The sequence below is a fragment of the Coturnix japonica genome, chromosome 26 (genome assembly GCF_054131305.1).
Source record: "Coturnix japonica strain WE chromosome 26, WE-NBRP24, whole genome shotgun sequence".
NCBI classification, from domain to species: Eukaryota; Metazoa; Chordata; class Aves; order Galliformes; family Phasianidae; genus Coturnix; species Coturnix japonica.
This window is the reverse complement of record NC_140688.1, coordinates 2,112,501-2,133,762: the sequence shown is the minus strand read 5'-3', so window position 1 is coordinate 2,133,762 and position 21,262 is coordinate 2,112,501. Positions and strand designations below refer to the sequence as shown.

Below are 21,262 nucleotides of genomic sequence, written 5' to 3'. Positions count from 1 at the left end.
GGTGCTGGAGCAGGCTCTCTCCATTGCCCTGGAGTGGAGCTGTGGGTGGTGGGAGGCAGCGCTTGGGAAGGAGTCGGTGCCTCCACGCCACGGAGGAACTCCCCAGCCCAACTCTCTCAGTCACGTTCTTCTTCCTACAGACCGGAGCTGTAAGATGTGGAACTTGGTGACGGGTCAGGAAATTGCTTCCCTCAAGGGTCACCCAAATAATGTTGTTTCCATCAAGTACTGCAGCCACACGGGGTTGGTGTTCACCGTGTCAACGTCGTACATCAAAGTACGGGGACATCTGGGACTCAGCGCACTGCATCCGCACCCTGACGTATGTAGTGGGAAGAGTGGCTGTGGGGGACTGTGGGCAGCTCTGGCTTTGCAGAAGATGGTGTGAGGAACTCCTGGGGTCCCACAGGCTGGAAACAGAGCCCAGCTGTTTTAGGATCAGTGCCTACAGCTGTAGGAAACAGGGAGGCTTAGGGAGATCTTGGAATGGAATCTGTGGGGACCCTCTGCAGCAAAGGCTCAAAGGAAAGGACCTGGAAGAGCTTTTCAGCCCTTCCTGGGGGTGGCCAAGAGCACCAGCAAGAAGGGATGGGGATTTTCTTTTTTGCTTCAACTAATATGCCACAGGAAGACGACCACATTAACCCAGCTGTATTTGTTGATGTTGTTTATCTACAGCATGAAGCATTTCACTTGGAAAGTCTCTGCTGCCACTCATCGTACAACAGACTTAAAGCACAGCACTTGGCACCTAGCAGTGCTGTGAAGGGTTGGAAAGGCAGCGCATCATTGTGCTGAGGGCCAAGAGACGGTTCAGACAACAGAAGCATTTGTCCACATTTCTGACATGAAGGCTGTCGCCTCCCGATCCGGCGACAAATCAAGGCTGCTGTGTGAAAGTACCGTGCCTCCGCACATGGGATCAGACGGGACTCACACACAGTGTGTAACACCGAATGTACCAGCTTAATGCCACGCCACAAACCTACCCAATGCCCAACAGGGGGGACCAGTCAATGCTGCTCATCCGCCATCAACCCCGGATGCTGGAGAAGGCAGACCATGTTGTGGTGCTGGAGCATGACACCATGGCTGAGATGGGGACACCCACCGAACTGAGGACCCGCGGTGGATCCTACAGCCGGCTGCTGCAGCACTGAGGAACACAGGGCAGCTGGAGTGGGATGCGATGGGACATGGGGAGCTGTGGCTGTCTCCGCTCCCCGCTGCAGGATGGGAAGAATGGGATGCTCTGGGATTTGTATGGAATAAAGTGGAGATGTTTTGCAGAGGAGCAGGTTGGGATGTGGGGTGTGGGCAGCTCAGCCTCAGTGCATGGTTGGTTATGGAAGCTGGGTGTCTGCCCTCAGAATGTGGCTGTGGCAGCACTGTGGGTTATGGGGGGGAAGCACAGCTCAGCCCAATCCTGGATGAACTTTCCAGTCATGTCTTCATGCCAAAGCGGTGCAGATAGCACAGGGAGTGCAAAGACTGTAACTGAACTGCCAGCCTCACCTGGCTGTGGTGCTGAGCATGCTGGGCTGCCTGGCCCTGCTCTCAGCAGCACTGTGTCCTCCCTCCCAGCCCCCACAATTCCACTGATACAGTTATGTCTGTTAGAGAGATTCACACTGCATGGAATGTGCCACGGCCAATAGCAACTGAAGGCTTCAGAACCAAATAAGTGTGAGGAGGCCGTGCTGGAGCTCATCTCTTCCATGGAGCTCATAACAGCAGCACAGCAATAACCCTGGTGGCAGCAGCACCAGGATGTTGCTGGAGCAGCACTCCTGGCTCCCCTCCTGCTCCCTCCAAGAGCTGCAGGCAGACGTACAGCACTGCTGTCCTGTGCCAGGTTTATTTAAAAACTCAGCTGAGAGCCGCCGGCACAAACAGAGGAGCCTGACTATGTTCATACAATATCTTAAATAGAAGGCAAATACAAAAGGAAAGGATAAAATATTTACAGTAACAATGGCAGACACGACATGGGCACAGTTCCACCCAGAGGCAGCAGAAAACCACTCAATACCCTGCTGAAGCACAGAGTCACCACGGCGTCCTCCAGCAGGGCCAGGGCTGCACTGTGCCCACAGCAGGGCTGGGATGGCTGCACACTGAACTGAGACAAGTGAAGCGCACACGTGTTGGCTTCCAGAAATCATCAGCCCAGCATCGCGCTCTGCCAGCAAACAGCACTGGAAGTCCAGAAAAAGGGAAAGGAGGGAATAACGCAGCTGTGGCATGCAGCTCCCGCTTCTCACACTGCTGCTGCATCACTGCTGATAACTGGAAGGCAGGGAGCACCCCCCATCATTGGTGGCACATTTGGTCCAAAACACCAGAATAATTCTGCTCCCTCCCACCCCCACATCGTCATTAAGTTGCCTTAAAGGATTCAAGTCAAAAACAAAAGCATACACCAAAAAAACTCAAGAGCTGGCAGAACTCCAAGCTAGACATAGGGGCTACCCAAGAAATGGGAGCACTGAAGAAGCTTCCAGCTGCACCCAACGCTGAGCATGGCCAAGGGAGGAGGAAGGAAGGAGCATGAGGTTGAAGCCTTCAGAGCGTCACTGGATCAGGAGATCAATTGCCAGGCACTGCAGCACACAGATGGACGTCCTTCTGGGCTGTCACAGAACTGCTTTGTCCTCTTGCTGCTGAAAGGAGCCAACCTAGATCAGGGAATGGATGCACAGGACCTCAACTCTGACCAGCAGGAAAACTCAGGACAATGGAATGCAGTCTGCCAATCTTTTACCAGTTCAGCTGTGCTTTAAGACTCATTGTGAAGCCTTTTAAAATATTTATTTATATATATATATATGCTATAAGACTACTCAGATATACTGTCAATCATCTCAGAAAGTTCACGATGGAGTTCATCCACGTCCTTCTCCAGCTCCAAGTCATATTGTCCTTCCATTTCCTCTAAGAGTTCCGAGATGAACTTTTCAGTGTCATCTTCTACGGCCTTGGTGAGCAGGCTGACCTCCGGCAGGGCTGGAGCAGCAGTCTGGAAAGAAGGAAGACAAAGTCAATGATTGCACAGGAGATCCTTCCTCTACAGCGCTTCTCCTTCAGCACTGCTGAGCCTTAACCCAACATGGGGGCCAAGGGGCTCCTGAAGGACATTAACAGTAAGCCTGACCAGGACAGCACTGACGCTTCCTCGCCTCCTTACCAAAGCTGCTATTTTAGCCTTTTTAGCTGGAGGCTCCTCTTCTTCAGTGCTTCTCCGAGGATTCACAGCTGCCACAGCAGAAGGGGAGATCTCAGCAGCCTTCCACTTCCTTGCTCGCTTCGTGGGGGTGCTGGCTTTCCCATCCGAGGGCTTCTCACACACCTTGCTTTTGGCTACAGGAAGAAGAGAGAGCTGGTACAATTGTGCCTTGAGAGGAGTCCAGGTTGTCCTGTCATTCCCACAGCTCTTCTCCACAGTTAAATACATCTGGCCAGCAAAATTACATTGCTCTTTCCACAAATCTCAGCAGTATCTTCCACAGTGAGTGCTGCATACCAACAGTCCCACCAAAGGAACAAAGAAACTGCACAGCTACACCATATTATAACCCAGACAAGGGAAACAGCCATACAGCAGGAGAAAGCAATACATGGTCCCTCTAGAGAAAGGAAAAAGCAGGAGCTACAGACAAGAGTGTGCAACCAGACGCTGTGCAAGCCACAACAGACCCACAAAATACATCCAGGGGTTTATCACACAGGTAAGTCTGCAGCTCAGTGCCACTGTATGTCCCTTGTTCTCAAGCTGAAGTCTGGCTGGAAGGAACACAAGTGAACTAAGAAAATAAGCATTTCCCTTTCTAGCACTAAGCAAAGGCATGCACCCACCATGAGCACTCAGGTCCCTTTACTTCTGAGGACCACCTCACACTCAACACTCATTCATAGTTCTCTGCTCCTGAGGTTGGGCTGATGGTTTCCCTGGCAGTGCTGTTGCCCACCGTGCTGAGATTTCACTTAGGCCTTTGCAAGCTGATAAGCTGAACATGAAGGGTGGATTCAGGACTGCTAAGCTCTGCACTTTTACCTTTGACTGTTTCTTCAGCAGCAGCCGGCACAGCAGCCACTTCCTTCTTCAGCTTCTCCGGTTGTCTCAGCTATAGCTTCTTCTTTATTGTCCCCTCAAGGCTCTTTGCTTGAGCTCTAGAATTTGGTGTACTCTGATCCGAGGGCTAAAAAGAAATAAAGTAAGTGCAAAATAAGAATAAACACCAGGGAGAGTGTATGAAGGAAATCAGATTAGAGATGTTTCAAAAACGGGTTACTGCCTCTCTGCCAGATATAATCAGATCAATTCTGAGTTTGAGGAGTGCAAAGCTGTCTGGGAAAGCCATTGAAAGTACCAGGATTGTGAAACGTGGCTGCAGCTCTTCACCAAAGGCAGGAAGGTAGGAATGCACTCATGATGGTGGCACATGGTGAGCAGTGAGACATGAGAACATGTGAAGAAATTGTGTCAATGTGTCCATCTTCAGAAGGGACTCACCTCTGCGGGTGCAGAGACAGCTTTGGGAGCAGCCCTGTTCCATTCCACAGTCTTTTCCTCTTCTCTTCCAGGTGCTTTGAAACAAAGAAAAAGAAAATCACTTGGTCAACAGCAAGCATAGAAAGAAACCTGAGTGCCAGTGTTTCCTCCATGTGCTTATTTCCTCACATTCAATAACAAAGCACAGACAGAGGCGGCATCACGCAGTCCATACAGTATCCAAGCTCTTCCCTCCTTCACATGCTGTCTCTTCACAAAGCCTCTCTCACCTCCCCAATGAATAACTCACCCCCCTGACCTTTCTGACAGAGGTTGGCCCCCATGCTGAGGAATCAATCCATGCTTTTCAAATACATTTACATATCAAACTAAGCAATACAAGCCAAAGATGAAGGCAACCTTGGCATCAACACACAGAACATGCCACACCAAAAACATGGCAGAAAGAAAGTACAGGAGAAACTGAACTACAAAACCTCACAGCAAATGAATTTTCCAGAATGAAGCAGGCAGACACCATGGATTCGATGGAAAAACACATGGATGGACATCCTGGCACTTCCTGCCTTTGCATGTTGTAAGAAACAGCCCAGGCAATTCTAAGCAAACTCCATTTGCTTGACAGGGGAAGCACTTCAGCAGTGCAGACAGTGAAACACCTCGTTACCTGCTGGCTTTGCGATCTGCTGCATCCGCAGGGCTTTCTCCTGCTTGATTTCTTCCAAGATTTTAATATGCACTTCTTCCAATCGCTTGATTTTACGCGGTGGCTCTTCCAGTTTCACTTTATCAGGCTCAGGTGGAGGGAAAATTCTCTTCTTCTTCCATTTACCCTTAGCTCTCTTCTCAGTAAGAACCTCTTCTACTTTTTGCTTCTCTTCCTCCAGTTGTTTGTGTTTCCTTTCAGCCAGGGCTTCCGAGGTTTTGATGCGAACTGCAGGAGAAGGCCTCACCCCGGAGCTGGGATCCTCCACCTTACAGCACCCTTCTGCCTGGGGGGCAGCTGGGGTTTCTCCTCGCTGATTCGCTCTCTCAAGACGGATCTCTTCCAGAGTTTTGACATGGATCTCCCCTGCTGGCTTGGCACCCTTCTCTGCCATCATCAAGAAAGGAGAAGCATAATGATTAAAAGAGAGTCCAGCGAGAGCTTAGGTTTTCAGATTTGACATAATATTACAGAATATGCGTGTTCCCAACAACAACGCACCCAGGAAAGAATAAGCAGAAAGCCTAGAGAATCTGTGCAGCAAACACAGACAACCATTTACCTCTCCTTGGTGCTCTGTCAATCTTGATCTTCTTCTCCAGCCTTTCTGCCAGGCTGCGTTTCAGCGGAAGGCCACTGACAACAGCTACAGAGAGAAAAAAACAACATTCCTAAGATAATTCCTTTGGAGAAAGATTTTAGAACAGTTAACCACAAAAAAGTCTATCTCTCATGGAGCACCCAGCCACCAGCAACTGCTACTCCAAAACCAGCAGTGCAAGATAAAGGTTCACTTCTGTGAACGGCTCTATTCCCCAACACAGTGCCAGCTATCTGAGTATTATCAGAAGGATAACAAAGGAGGGCATACGAACTCACCACTTTGTTGTTTGGTTTTATCCTTTTGTTTCTTCAGTTTGATTTCTTCAAGTGTTTTTATTCCAGCATTCAGACTGTCATCTGGGAACACAGAGCAGTGAATGAGACTGAAGGACAGAGGCACACGCTGAGGACCACAGCTCTGCAAACTGCCTCCTGCTCAGAAGCATGCAGAACAAACCCTGTCAGCTCTCCCCACAGCTAAGAGCACCATGGACCTGATGTCTGTCTGATACCCTCCTTTCATCCTTCTGGATATTAAAAGTAGGCTTTATCCCTTACTTTAACCCATCCACATGATTCCTCTATCAACAATGTGGCTTTAACCAGTGGTTGAAAAGATGCACATACAGGCACTTAAACTCCATGCTGTGGCCTCATCTTGCTCTAATGAAGTAAACAAAGGAGTTTACCTACCTAATCTGAAAGGCACATGAAGTTACAAGGTAGGAACAAGATCATGGAAATAGCTGAGTCTATTCAGCAACCCTATGTTCTGTTGTGTTTTTACAACAAATTGCTTTGGAGTTAATTGGCAGCCCACAGTTAATATTCTTAAGTACAAATGGAAGTGATTACAGACAGGTTCCTTATTTTAACAGCTATACTTACCTGGTAAACCCATAGAAGCAGCCTAAGTGAATAGAGTAACTAGTAAAGAACCGGGAAAAGCAACCACACTCACCATCATCACATTTGTCATCATCTGCAGCTTTGATTAAAACGGGAGGATGTGTAGAGCTTGGGACACTCTCTTTGTTTTCCATTTGCATCACTTCCATCAACTGTGGAGAGGGATCGGACTGCACGGAAAGCTTGCTCTGCTGCACTGTTATCTGAGCTGCATTCGGATCGTCACCTGCAGACTCTGGTGGACTTGGCAGCGTAGCTACAGGAAGAAAAGGATCAATTTAAAACTTTGATCCTAACCTTACAACCACTGCACAAAGATGGCAGGCAAGGATGAAAACCCACACAGATAAATGCTGAGTCTCCACTTGCCCATCCAAATGGCTTCTCTGTGAACAAAGAAATCCCCCCCTACACAACATTCATCTCCCTGACACCCAGAAAAACCTTAATTGCAGGAACACAACCAGCAAGGCAAAGGCCACAGGAGCAGAGAGAAGCTGAGCATGCAAGAAAAAACTGAGTATCAGAAGCGCACAAAGTTCAGCTGTGCACCTATCTATCAGCTCACAAGTGAACGTTATCTGGCATTCTTTATGACACTATACCCACCTGTGAGTAATAGAGTTAATCTTTCATTCCTAAAAAAGACAAACTCACTTTGGCTTGGTGGAAAGAAAACCCCATTGAGATAACGTCCCTTGGTGTGATGGAAGGCACAGTTGGATTTCTGGCAGCCTCCTGGCTGGTTCTCCCAGTAGCAGGAAATCATGCTGCGAAATTTCTGCAGACGGAAAGGAAGAAAAGCTGATGGTAATGTGGACATAAGATCTGCAAAGGGAGACTGAGCTCCAGATGGTGCCAGTGAGCAGACTGCCACAAAGCAGCACTCAAACACCACTCTGAAGCGTGCGCAGGCTGGGAGCACCAGGCTCACTGAGCTTTCCTAGCATTCTGTGGGTGAGGACACCAGTTTAGAAGGGGTTAAACTAACACACCTTGCAGAATGCTTGTCTGAATGATGTGGTTCTTTAGCAACTGTTGAGAGAACACTGTTGGTATCTACTACAAGAATATTCTGCTATGATATACCATTGCCATTGAGCTCTCTTCCCTCTGCTTCCTCCCAGCCCCCTCTTAACAATAGGAACCATCATCATTTCAAAGCAAATGAACCTAATCTGCAAAAGCACATCAGCCCACCTAAAGAAATGAGAAGTGGGTTTGGTGATAAACTCTGAGGAGCCAACACTCACACTGATCTCCATGTGCCTGAACCTGCAGTCATTCCTGAAGCAGCGGCCCTCCTTCCACAGCCTGCAGGTGGTTTCATTGCCCAAAGCGGCTTCACAGTGCCTGAAGGGACAGTTGTCTCCCTGTAACCCAATGGAAACCAAGAGAGGAAAATGAACTAGTGCAACCTGAGAACTGGCCATGCTTTGAGCTCATTTTTAGCTAGTTGCTCTTTTGCACAATGCAATTAGTTATGAAGTTTGCTGAAGATCAGTAATACTTCTAACTATTCCACCCCATCCTCTTGACTTCAGAACTGAAAGAAGGAGAAATGAAGGAAAAAACCCAAGCAGACCTTTTTACAAGTGGAATAGAAGTAGAAATAGCAATCGTCTCCTTTCTTCGACATGCTCGACGAGCGCACAGAAGCAGTTCTGGACTCGAGGATCTCTGTGCAGCTCTTCCTGTGCTCTCTCAAAGAGCTGGCTCGTGCTTCCTTGGACTGAAAGTCTTCTACTGTCTTGATCAGTGAAATCTTCTTTTGAAAAGGAACCCTAAGCAAAACACCGACAAGCAGAAAAGAATGAGGAATGCCCACCCATCTTCCCAGCTTTCTTCTGTTCATTCAATCAGTCTTTCTGGAGCAGTTGTTTCAAAACATTGCCCTCCTCAACACTGGTCAAACTCTAGTAACATCAACCTGACTCAGCACGGAGTCCCTGGGCTGCACGGCTGCAAGCCCTCCAATGGAGCCCCTCCTTCAACACCACGAGTGACAGCAGTGAGTAACCCCAACACATTTGTCTGACCGCTGCAGGTCTTCAAGCTCACCCACCTGGACAACCTCAGCAAAGACAGCGATCTTCCAAGCCTTGCAGTTCACTTCTCCTGTAGGCTGAACCAACACTGAATCCGTCAATTAAGAATAACGGGGTAGGAAGAATTTTCCTCCTCACTTTGCCAATGTCAAATTCTGTAAGTTGGAATTTCTGGTCTTCAAGGTTTCTTCACCTATGAAGAAAACACTGAAACCTTCCCCTGTCTTTGTTACCTGTACAGCAAAAGCATGCCAGTGCATATCAATACACAAATCCACACACATGTGCCTGAATACTGTAACTCAGCACTGCATGGAGCTGCAGCACGTTCTGCTCAGCCACAACAAGGGTTTGGGTTGGTTTTTTTTTTCTTTTGTGATGTAAAAATCAAATATTTTGGTATTTTAGGTTTGTTTTGTTGGTTTTTTTTTTTTAAGGTATCAAATGCAGTAAAACCTACAACCAGGACAGACAGAAGATCAAATTCAAGTGATTTGGAACTCTTTCGTTAAAGTGCTGCACATTTCTGTGCTAAGCATTTCTGACAGTCAATAAGGAAAGGTTGGAACCTTTTACTCATACAAACACTAGTGAATTTTCCAGGAAATATTTTTTGGGTGGCAGGGAATTTCCCCAAATCTAAACTAAAGAGAGGAGAAGTCGGGTTCTCAAGTTAGTTGCTGGATTGACTGCATGAAAATGGGAACAAAAACAGCAGTTAAGGACAAAGTTTCCTTCCCTCCTCCAATACTGATAGAAATGCTGCCTTTTACCTTTAGTACCTTCACAACAGATTGGCAGATTCCTACGTTCCTAAAGACCTCAATGCTGCTCAGCACAGACACCGGGCAGCAACTGTCACTGGACTCTGCACCGTGGAACACGCACACAGCTCAGCACTTCTGTTTCCTCACAATTGGAAGGGTTCTGGAATCGGGAGCATGAAGCGGACTAGAAATACCTCACATCCCTCTGCTCCTTACGAGCCCTTCCATTTTAAAACAAGATAACCCCAGACACATCTGTTAGCACAGCAGCCCAAATGCTAACCAGAACACACAGTGTGTAACGCTGAAAGTACCAGTTTAATGCCATGCCACAAACCTTATATAGTGGTACAGGTGACCGCCCCTATCAGATACCCGTGACCTCCCTTACTCCAGCCCTGGTGCAAGCAGGCACCACCTGCCCAATACCCAACATCTCCCCCCTCTTTATCATCTGCAGCTCCTGTAAAGGTTCTCCCAGGTACTCCCTGTTACCCCAAAGGTGATTTCGCTCATTAAAGGATATTCTGGAAACGAATCAAACATTAAACATATGCGGAAATCCATGAAGCTGTCATAATAACATACCAAAGAGATGCAGCTGTAGTGCCTACAAACCTGAAAAGACATAACAGCAATCTGCCTAAAAATTGTGAAATGCTGTATGGCAACACTTAGTCAACTTGTAGAGAACGGTGCATTCAAGTTCAAGATAACAGCACAGTACACAATGGAGTTACAACTTCTCCAAGTTCAATGTAACACTATTGTACAGAATCTTCATGGCAATCCAGTTCTGTCCAGTGTGCATTATAATGTCACACTCCATAACCAAATAAGAAGACAAAACCATATTGGCTGTGCAGAATCATTCTGAATGTCCACCACTGGGGGACTATCCAGGAACAAGGTCTCCCCCGCTCACGAACTATCAGTCCGGCATGAAGGCTGGATTCCCAGTTCGGACCTTCAGGCACATTGGGAGCAACGCAGTCTCATGTGCCGTTACCAGCAGCCGCTGCCCAGTGCTGACATCAAATCACTGGCTGCACTGGAGACATTAACCAAGGAGTTGTTGACCAGAACCGGTGCTGAGATGTTCGGATCCTCACGGTGCGCAGGATGGCTCGTCGTTTGGTGCCGGCTTAACCCAACGTGCCGGCAGCCAGCAGGGCCCACTTGGGGTCCCGACACAGACGTGTTTCCTGCCCTTGACGAGGAGTGGCATAGGGTCTGGGAGCCATGGCCCTCCATCAGGTCTGATCAGGACCTGACCTATTGGTGTCCATTCGGTCAGCTGATGGTCTCCCATCCGATTCTCTTACGCAGGAGGAGAGCGTGTGGGCACAGCTCAGGCCCCTCCAGCCCTCGCCCCTCTTTAAGCGCACAAAGACGCCCCTTCAAGGTCTGATGTGCACACTCCATAATAGCCTGGCAGGTGCTGCTGCCAGGAATGCTGAAGATATGCTTAATGCCCCAAGCTGTGCACCAGCGTCCAAAACATGCATTTCTATATCCGGGGTCATTGTCAGTCTTTAGCTCATGAGGTACACCCATGACAGCGATGGCCATGCACAACGCTTTTATGTAATGCATGGCGGTCTGTCCAGATTGTGCCACAGCCCAGAGAAAACCACTGCATGTGTCAGTTGTGACATGCAAGTGACGGAAACACCCAAACTCTGGGAAGTCTGTGACATTCATCTGCCAAACCTCATTTGGTCTCAAACCTCTGGGGTTCACCCCTGCAGGAAACAGGTTAGCCATAACTCCCGCTCCTCCTTGGCCGATTCAGTAAACTTTCTAAGAGCACCAAGGGTGGGTAGCAGCTTCTGTGCCTCTTCGTCCCCTGCAAAAGCTCACAGAACTCCATGCTGGCTTTCTCTAATGCTGACCAACTCACACAGTGAGAAGCTCCGTCAGCCAGACCTCTCCGCATCATCCACATAATAAGCAGATTGAGGTCCTCATCACACACTCTGTGTCATTTCTTGTCAGCATGTCCTGTCCCATCCCTGGCTCTCCAGCAGGACTGTAATGCTGGGGTGAGCAACACTGGGCACTGTCAGTGTGTTTTTCTTGCAAGCATCTTCCAGGGAAATACGTGCAGGCGTTCCCCACTCCTGGCCGTATCTCTGCAGTGCTGGGTCCTGTGTGAGCAGAGCTCTCTGCCCCAGAAGCCAAGTCACTGCTGTGCAGAGCTCAGCCTCGGGCTGAATGTGCTCCTGAGTCTGTCCCAGTGCAAGGACAGCCTTCTCATTGCCCTTTAGGAGCACCTCTGGTGCTGATGGGTGCTCTGCTCTCAGCAACCACTGGATACACGGCGCCAGACGCGTGTGTGCTTTGTCACCTTGAGCTGTTTGCTCTGATCGCATCTCACCCTGGGGAGCCGGGATTTCCCTTTGGTCTCGGTGTCACTTCGAGACCAGTAGCAACACTAGGGGTCAGAGGAGAGCTGCTGAATGTGTGAGCAAAGCTGCTAATTGAGAAGGAGATCGCACTCGTGTGACTTCTAAACCCGAATTAATGAGCTTACCTTCACCCTCCTGACTAATGCAGACCTCATGCAGCCCTGGGCCTGCCCTTCTCCAGCCTCCTGCCTTGTTTTGCCTACTCATAGGAAAAGATTTAGCACAGCTCAGAGCCCCAGGCAGCGCTTGGAATGCCAGCAGGAAAGAGCTGCTGGTGTCCACATAGCTCAGGACTGCAGCAGTGGGGCTGCTGGACCTCAGTGTTCTGAACACTCTGATGTGGAAGTGATTGGCAGATGCTGTGGCCGGAGGGATGAGGTGCCTGCAGGGCGTCCCTTGGAAGAAGGTTTGGTGAGGATGGATCCTCTGAGCCAGCATCGGGGACAGGGTGCTGGGTGCAAATGCCAGTGCTGCCCCCTGTCATCCTTTTGGTTTTAAAAGGAGTACAGCTCCGTTTCCAAACTTTGCCAACCACGGGCTGGCTGGCAGCTTGAAGGAACTGCCATGAAATTGGTCTAATGAAGCGTTCCTGGCAGAGCTTCAGAATGGAGAAAGTGCAGTTTGTCCTCAACTGAGCTGAGGTCCAATGAGCTGAGTTTCCTGGCTCAGAGCAGAGGCCGTGAGCATCATGTCTCACAGTCTGTGTCACCTGGGCAGAGCCGTTAGGCAGGGGCTGCTAGTGGGGAGATGCCAAGGTTTTCCATGAAGATGATTGCTCAGATATGCCTGAGTTCAGATGGAGGGGCCCATTGCCCTACCAGGAAGTGGAAGATGCTTGGGGGAGAGGCAGCTCGTGCTTTCCCATGCCTGTAGGACGTTACAGTGCTGTGCCTTTCCACATACCTACCCCACCTTCTTTCTTTCCCATGCAGGGGGCATCATTAATCCAGTGGGTGGCACCAAGAATGCCCGGACAGCCCCACTGCAGTGCGTCTCTGTGGCAGAAGGACACACCAAGCCTGTGCTCTGCCTGGATGCCACTGATGAACTGCTTTTCACTGCCTAAAAAGGTATATGTTGGACAGAACAGGTGTGGGGGCTGTTGGCTTTTTATGTGCTATTCTCATAGATCTCCCCAGGCTGGCGTGGGGAATTGGGGTGCATGGCAGGGATGGCTCCTTCTGGGCTGCTCCCCTGTCCCTGCGTTTTGATGTCCAGGTGCTGGAGCAGGCTGGCTCCATTGCCCTGGAGAGGAGCTGTGGGTGGTGGGAGGCAGCGCTTGGGAAGGAGTCGGTGCCTCCACGCCACGGAGGAACTCCCCAGCCCAACTCTCTCAGTCACGTTCTTCTTCCTACAGACCGGAGCTGTAAGATGTGGAACTTGGTGACGGGTCAGGAAATTGCTTCCCTCAAGGGTCACCCAAATAATGTTGTTTCCATCAAGTACTGCAGCCACACGGGGTTGGTGTTCACCGTGTCCACATCGTACATCAAAGTGTGAAACATCCGGGACCCAGCGCGCTGCATCCACACCCTGACGTATGTAGTGGGAAGAGTGGCATTTCACTTGGAAAGTCTCTGCTGCCACTCATCGTACAACAGACTTAAAGCACAACACTTGGTACCTAGCAGTGCTGTGAAGGGTTGGAAAGGCAGCGCATCATTGTGCTGAGGGCCAAGAGACGGTTCAGACAACAGAAGCATTTGTCCACATTTCTGACATGAAGGCTGTCGCCTCCCGATCCGGCAAAAAATCAAGGCTGCTGTGTGAAAGTACCGTGCCTCCGCACATGGGATCAGACGGGACTCACACACAGTGTGTAACACCGAATGTACCAGCTTAATGCCACGCCACAAACCTACCCAATGCCCAACAGGGGGGACCAGTCAATGCTGCTCATCAGCCATCAACCCCAGATGCTGGAGAAGGCAGACCATGTTGTGGTGCCGGAGCATTACACCATGGCTGAGATGGGGACACCCACCGAACTGAGGACCCGCAGTGGATCCTACAGCCGGCTGCTGCAGCACTGAGGACCACAGTGCAGCTGGAGTGGGATGCGATGGGACATGGGGAGCTGTGGCTGTCTCCGCTCCCTGCTGCAGGATGGGAAGAGTGGGATGCTCTGGGATTTGTATGGAATAAAGCGGAGATGTTTTGTAGAGGAGCAGGTTGGGATGTGGGGTGTGGGCAGCTCAGCCTCAGTGCATGGTTGGTTATGGAAGCTGGGTGTCTGCCCTCAGAATGTGGCTGTGGCAGCACTGTGGGTTATGGGGGGGAAGCACAGCTCAGCCCAATACTGGATGAACTTTCCAGTCATGTCTTCATGCCAAAGCGTTGCAGATGGCACAGGGAGTGCAAAGGGGAGGAGGAGAGCAGCAGTGTGAAATGGAGCAATGGGCAAAGAGTGTGGGGTGGGGGGAGGAGGGATGAGGAGAGGTCCCCTCATACACCCCAACCCTGAGCACAGCACGGAGCAGAATGCGCCGCAGGCTGAGCACAGAACAGCCCAACACTTTATTTCACAAGAAGCAGCACAGGAAAAGCATAACAGCATAGGAAGCAGAGGGAGATGTGAGAGGTAGAGGGGATGGGGCTGTGTTCATCACCGACCCCAAATGCTCGTGTGGCCAGTTGGCCCCTTGCAGGCTGAAGCACAGCACTCAGACGGTTTGGTTACTTCCTGTGTGAAGAAGAAGAGATGGTGTCCCATAGGGCCACGTTCACATCCCAACCCTCAGCTCCCTGCAGAGTCCCAGCCCAGCCCTGGTGCAGCACCACAAGGAGCACAAGGAGCACAGGGACCCCTTCCAACCCCCAGCCCCACACCGCAGCTGTGCTCGAGTTGCTGGTTCCACCTTCCTGGCCTGTAAGGTAAGAAGAGCCATTATCTCAGCCCAGTTTGTAGGAGGGAGGCAAGGTTCTTTGATATACGTATACCTGGTGCGGGATTAAGAAACAACGGTTCAAACATTGGTCCGACCAGTTTATTACAAGACTTTATCAGGGAGATGGGGAAGGGGAGGACGGACGCTATTATGGTGTAGGGTGATGGGGAAGGGAATGCAGTAAAAATATGAAATAGAAGCAAGGAGTCTCTGTAGGAAGCAAGAGGGAGATATTCACCACCATGGATCCATCGAGGTTTGTAGTTCAGTCACTGGTCTTCAGTTGTGGTGGGTCGTCAGGCGTTGTTCTGTTAATGGTGACCACGATGACAATTTCCAATGGTAGCACCAACTTATTTATATGTCCAAAGTGGTTCAGTCAGCTCTCTTTGGAGTGACAGCTCGAATCCAAAGTAGTTGAGTCAGCACTCCTTGGAATGGAAGCTTCTGGCTCTGGGATCTTAGCAGAAATTCCTTTGTTCCCATCTTCTGAGCCTTGCCAGCAGATAAGAGGGAGCAGGGATACCCATCCGCATCCTGTTTTTCACAGGGCACGATGGCTTCATTACCCAGATTTCCCACACCAAGCTGGAGCTATTTAGTCCCGGGCCAGATCTTCCGCTCATAAACAGTCCTGAGCACTCTTCTGGAGGCAAACAGCTCTGAAGGAAGGTGCTTTCAAATATTCAGATACCCAAAAAGTGATATTGATTGTCACACGGTAGCACCCATTAATTGCCACTTCAATAAATCATTGAGAGTCTTCTCACAAGAAACACCTCAGGAAGCAAGCTTGGAGCCAGAAAACAAGGAAGGACTCTCACAGCCATGACCCCCAGCCCTGTTCTTGCTGTGGGGCATGGAGCAGCTTTGAGCACCAGGAAGGGGAACCCTGGGAGAAATCGGGGACCCCAATGCTGCCCTGGCACTGGGCAGAGGTGGGGGACAGCGCTGCCCTCATCACTCACTGGGCGCCGTGTTGTAGCCTTTCTCCTTCTTCCCTGCAGACAGAGAGATGCATCAGCACAGGTTCACATCACAGCCAGGCTGAGGGCTCCTGAGGGAGCCTCAAATCCCCCCACAGCCCCCACTGTCCTCCTACACCCCTCCACTTTTACCTGCATGGCGTCTGTAGATGATGAATCCAACGCCAGCCATGATGGCAATGGCCACAACGGCAACAACCACCCCCACCACGTTGGGCACCAGGCTGGACTGTGACTGCTCTGGGGGAAGGCAGGGCTGTCAGCAGGGGAAGGGGCAGCCCAGAGCCCCCCAGCCCCACATCCCCTCACTCACCTCATGAGTAGAGGCTGGGCTGGGGCAGGCTGGCGTGCTCCACACAGCACTGGTACTTGTCCCCGTGCGGGGCACGTACCTCCGACCGGAGCTGTTGTAGTGCACGAAGATTTCGCCATCCACGTACCCCACTTCAAAGAACCAGGGCTGCTCGGGGCCGGATTCCGTCATCCCTATTTCAAAGTACCGCATGGAGTGGAGCTCTGCGGGGTCGGAGCGCGGCGAGACCCCCTTTTTTATTAATTAGCAAGCTACTGCCTATAGAATAACAACACTACTTATATTAATAACATAACCATTATAACTCAATCAAGACCTCGATTGACAATCCTCTAGAAGTGAAAAAAGAGACAAGTCAAACACAGCATAACAACATTACTGTTAAACCTACTAAAAAGAACAAACTCGTTTGCTCTGCAACCTAAGTTTCTGCAACCTGGAAATAAATCCATGAGGGTCCCATTGTGTTCACATGTCACTAGTTAGGAAAAGTCTTCAACTTTCATATACTCTGATATATTGATTTTTAATGGCCACTAACTATTGTGCAACAAATGCTTTTAGGATGCTCATAACCATGCCTTTGAGCTAATAATTGATAATTGAACTTTATGAAGTTGCATGTCAGATAGAACCAGTTTTAGAGGACAAATGTGCTGGAGTATCACTAGGGGCATTATTACTTATTGACCCTTGAGAAACAGCAAACCGTGTTGGTGGTGGTTGCGACAGGCGGTGCCAGCAGGGCCTTCCCTGCTTCAAAGTGCACCTTTCCTCTCTCACCCATCACAGATTCTCTCCTGCATTCAGGGTCTGAAGGATTTCTTCCAGTTGTACACCATATCCGCATGGCCAGTGCGTGATACAGAGCCCAAGTGGAACAGCTGCCTGGAAAACAGAATAAACTATCAAATTTAGTCCTATTAGTATGCACTTTTGTCTCAAGTGATGCATGGTCATATTTTTAAAATCCCAATTAGTTGGGTGTAAGAGACGTATCCATTCTACAATACAGGGTCATCCCTTTGCCTGGGATTCCTTCCAGGCTTTGTCTTTGCAAATTAAGAAAAGCTAATTAATAGGCTAATAACATCATGAGTGAGCAGTACTAACATACTAAAAGAGCTATTCCCATAGATTACAGCACTGATTACATCAAATCCTTTCTTTAACACACATTTGATCTATGGATAATGCCTAAAATTCTAATTCTTGAGACTGCATTGGTAACAGAAAATCACACACTATGTCAAACCATTACTAATATTATTTATAACACCGCAAGTTACAAAGCAATTCCACTAGGAAAGAAACACACAAACACAGTTACTATAAAGGCTGGATGCTATTTTCTGCCTTGAGATGAGACCAACAACGTATTCTGGTGGTGTTAGTAACAACCGCACAAGATTAGAAGTGTCTAGTGTCATATGAGTATCCTCAGTGAAAATCCATTGAATGATTTGCTTAGAAGCTTCAGATCTATCCCATAGTCAGTCACAGTCTTACCAGCCTGCTGTAACAATTTCCAATGATGCACTTCCCACCGAGCAGCTCCCTGCTGATCGTCTATCAGCGGGCAAGCGAGCTGAAACACAGCTTGACACGGTCCCTCCAATATCATGTCTCTAATGACTCCAGACCAACGCAAAGGTGGAGGATCGCTACGTGTGGGGGGGAATCGCATAGACAGGGGCTGTAAAGACATCGGTGAAACGCTCAAAGAGACTGATGCCTCCTTCGTACGCAGTTCTAAGTCCTGCAGCTCCTCAGTTAATGTTTTATTATGTTCCTCCAACGCTTTCTCATTCCCACCATTATTCGAGTCGCTTTCACTCTCAGGAGCTTCTTGCTGCTCTGCACACCCCTCAGCCCCCCCCCACCGCACCTTCCTCACCAGCCAAAACCGGATCTGCCAGAGACGTTGAAGAGGTCGAGGACGGGGGATTATTCGGGGCTTCTGCGGCAGCCCTGACTTGTGAGGCTGATGAGCAAACAGAGTACGAAACTCCTGGTAACAGGGAGTCAAGTTCTGACCTTGACTGAGCACTAGGTTCGGATAGAGCTTGTACCACAGCAGCAGCAATCTCCCACTCGGCCTGCATATTCTTCAATGTATTTATTTTGTATTCCTTATTTTTGGAGATAACAAAGTCCCACATATGGTCGACTATTTCTCGCCATTCGGCTACAGTGAACATCAGTGCCACCTCCTGAAGATGTCCATTCATATGAGCCCATTTTACCAGCTCGGATATGCATTTAGGAGATACCTGCTCCCCTCTCTTAGAGAGAATACATTTGAGCAGTTCCTCCACAGCTTCCCACAACATCGTGGCTTGCAGAGAACGGGATGGTACCCCGATGAGAGGTGAGTGCCAACCCCCCCCCCAGTTCTTTATTGCCCCCGCACCGCGCTGTTAGAGAGGGGAGGTTCTTTGTTCCTTCTCTCCCTGGGTTTGTTCCCGCTGTCACCGAGTGAGCTCTAGAGAGAACTCCGTGACACAAACTCATTGCAAAGTCTAAGCTAGAAGAAGCGTCACCTCAGTGTATCCCAGAAAAAGAACAGCGTTGAGATTTTAATTGGTTTTGGTTTTTTGTTTTATTGAGGATGGGTTGTTTTTTGTTGTTTTTTTAGGGTTTTTTGGGGTTTTTTTTGTCTTTTTTTTGGGGGGGGGGGTTAGGGGGGTGCGAGGGGAAGGGAGAGGGAGGGGACAGTTGTTTGGTTGTTTTTCATATACAATAAAGCTACGCAGTTCCGCTGTCAGTCGCCTCAGAGAGTTCCCGAAGGAGCTCAACCACATTCTGCTCAACATCGAGTTGTTCCATTGAGTGGAGCAATGGTAGTCTTGCAGATGGAGCAATGCAGGAATTCTGACAGGATCTCCAGGTGTATCCAGTTCATCATCTGAAAGCTCCGCAACCAAATTGGAAGGGACCAGTCCTCTTGTGCCATCTGTCAGCTCTCCCTGAAACCAGCCATTCTCACCCACATCTCCAAAGACATTACGCATTGTCCAGCAGTCAGAGGAAGCTCGTTTTCTGGGTCCTCATTAGGACCCTCAACAGGAATGTAGCTGTGTCGAGCTAAGAATCTTCAAACTGCTGGTGATACCTGTCCTGGAGAATGCAGGATGAAGGACAAAAGCTCTGCTCTCACATTCAGGGCCATCCTCTGACAGAAGGCAGCACTCAGGACTGTTCCCAAGGATCTCTTTCATGGCTTTGAGTTCAAGCTCCAGGTCTTCCAGATGACCTTGAAGACTTCTGGCCTCTTCAATGGCAGAATGGAACGGACTGGAGCTATTACGGAGACTCTTGTTTGACTGGGTCAGAGTCTGTCTCGTTGCCTTCCCCAGCTCCATCTGCTGCTTCTGCTGCTCTCTTTTCCCTCTTGCGGGCTCTGTGAGAATGAGTTTCAGAAAGCACTACTCACTGACAGGAAATAAGGGGAAACTTGAAAGACTTTGCAACCTGAGTCCTGGCAGTGTACTGCCAGCGGCTGATTTGGCCGTCCAGGATCCTGGCACCACAAATGCTTCATTGCCAAATGCAGCAATAAGGTGTTCTGGGGAAAGGCCAACTCACAGGTAGTTTTTGAGCACCCACATCACAGTACCAACGGCCAGCACCAGCGCAGGCAGCAGCATCGCTGAGACCGTCACCGGAATGCGGCGCTTCCGCACAGATCTGTGAGCAGCAGCCTCTGTGCTTTTGCCTGTGTTCATCCCTGGAAGAAATGAGACAATGTCCCACGTTACCTTCAGCTGCGCTACAGATAATCTCTCAGTGTGCTTCATGGACCCAAGAGGTCATTTTGTCAGTGGGTGCCTCCGTCTCTGGTGCCGAAGCACCGGAGGACAAGAAGGATTGCTTCCACCTCTCGTTGGGTTCGAAGAGGCTGCACAGGCACTACCCGTGTCCTCCTCTGGGCCGAGAGCTGGGGCTGTACTCTGGGGTCTGGGCTTGGTCTGTGGGGAGAGCTACAGAGCAGAATCCCTCATGCTTTTCCCGGCATGCGTGTCCTGAGCTCTCCTGTGGGACGCCCCCCAGGCTGAAGGTCAGGCTTCAGCCAGCACAGGGCACAGCCAGAGCCAGCCCAGGGGAGAAACACTCCTGCTTCTTTTACATGAGCTCTATGCTCACACGCTCAGGTCTGGCTGCTGACCTGGTGTGCAAGAGCTGGCAGCAAGAGCCTGCAGGCACGCAGTGACTCTGGTTTGTGACACCGTATGATCATGGGACAGAAATTACCTGGCATGCTGGTTGGTGCTGCCTGCATTCCTCTGTCCGGGATGGGCAGTGTGGGATATCCACCTTCCTGGAGTGCATCCGGGACCGGCAGTGTGGGATATCCACCTTCCTGGAGTGCATCCCGCTCACTTTGTTGGTCCGTTCCTTTAGAAAGAAAGCAGGGCAGTAGGAGTGGGATGTCACGTGCCCTCATCAAAAACTGAGTTTCTCCAATCCCGAGCTCAGGTAAAGTCCAGGCCCCCCACCCCCAAGTACACTGTGAGCCCCTCTGTTACCCAAAGGCATTTGGGCCCTCCCAGCTATTGGACAATGCTGACTCCCTCACACCTCTTGAGGAATCAGCTCCTGTGCAAGGCCCTCACATTCTGTGCTGTCACCAGCCCATCACAGCCAGGTAGCTGCAGGCTGAAATCCAAGCTCTAACACACAGTCCAAGCCTTCAGAATTAGCATCTCCACCTCATTTCCAGCATTAGCAAAGGCAGCCAACCCTGCTCGGGATGCTTCTCCTGCCTTGAACTTGCTCAGCTGCACGGAGGGCTTTGGATGAACAGAAGCACAGCGCTTGCCACTTGCTGCCATCTGGGTGCCAACGACTGCACAAAGCAGCTCTGACAAGTAATGGTTGTGCTGGGGGAGCAGCTGCCTCTGGGTCTTGGCTGGATGCAGACCATCTGGCAGCAGACCAGCTCTGGTGCTTGACAGCACCTGCAAGGTGATACATGGAACACGGCTGCAGCACGGCTCTGACCCATTCCTTCCTGCTGTGCAGGCTACAGCCTGCCCACACCTCTATATCACACCTCAGCTTCCCAGGTCCCACAGTGAACAGACTGAAGTATACCCACCACGCTCTGCCTTCTCC

At 50.0% G+C, this 21,262-nt stretch overlaps 1 protein-coding gene and 2 pseudogenes across 1 annotated transcript in view; all 3 read right to left on the bottom strand.

The window, feature by feature from the left end:
• Positions 1-2,164: 2,164 nt before the first annotated feature.
• LOC146756572 (zinc finger CCCH domain-containing protein 11A-like) overlaps positions 2,165-21,262 on the bottom strand; it is a 53,009-nt pseudogene continuing 33,911 nt past the window's right edge.
• Positions 5,842-8,374, bottom strand: LOC146756576 (zinc finger CCCH domain-containing protein 11A-like; annotated as a pseudogene).
• LOC146756575 (uncharacterized) overlaps positions 18,861-21,262 on the bottom strand; it is a 3,898-nt gene continuing 1,496 nt past the window's right edge. Inside the window, exons 4-7 of the mRNA XM_085524213.1 lie at positions 21,246-21,262; positions 20,399-20,542; positions 19,733-19,874; positions 18,861-19,547 (exon numbers count right to left, since the gene is read on the bottom strand). The exon at positions 21,246-21,262 is cut by the window's right edge and continues 85 nt beyond it. Coding sequence (XP_085380339.1) covers positions 19,451-19,547; positions 19,733-19,874; positions 20,399-20,542; positions 21,246-21,262 — 400 coding nt within the window. The 3' untranslated portion in view covers positions 18,861-19,450. The remainder of the gene's footprint in view (positions 19,548-19,732; positions 19,875-20,398; positions 20,543-21,245) is intronic.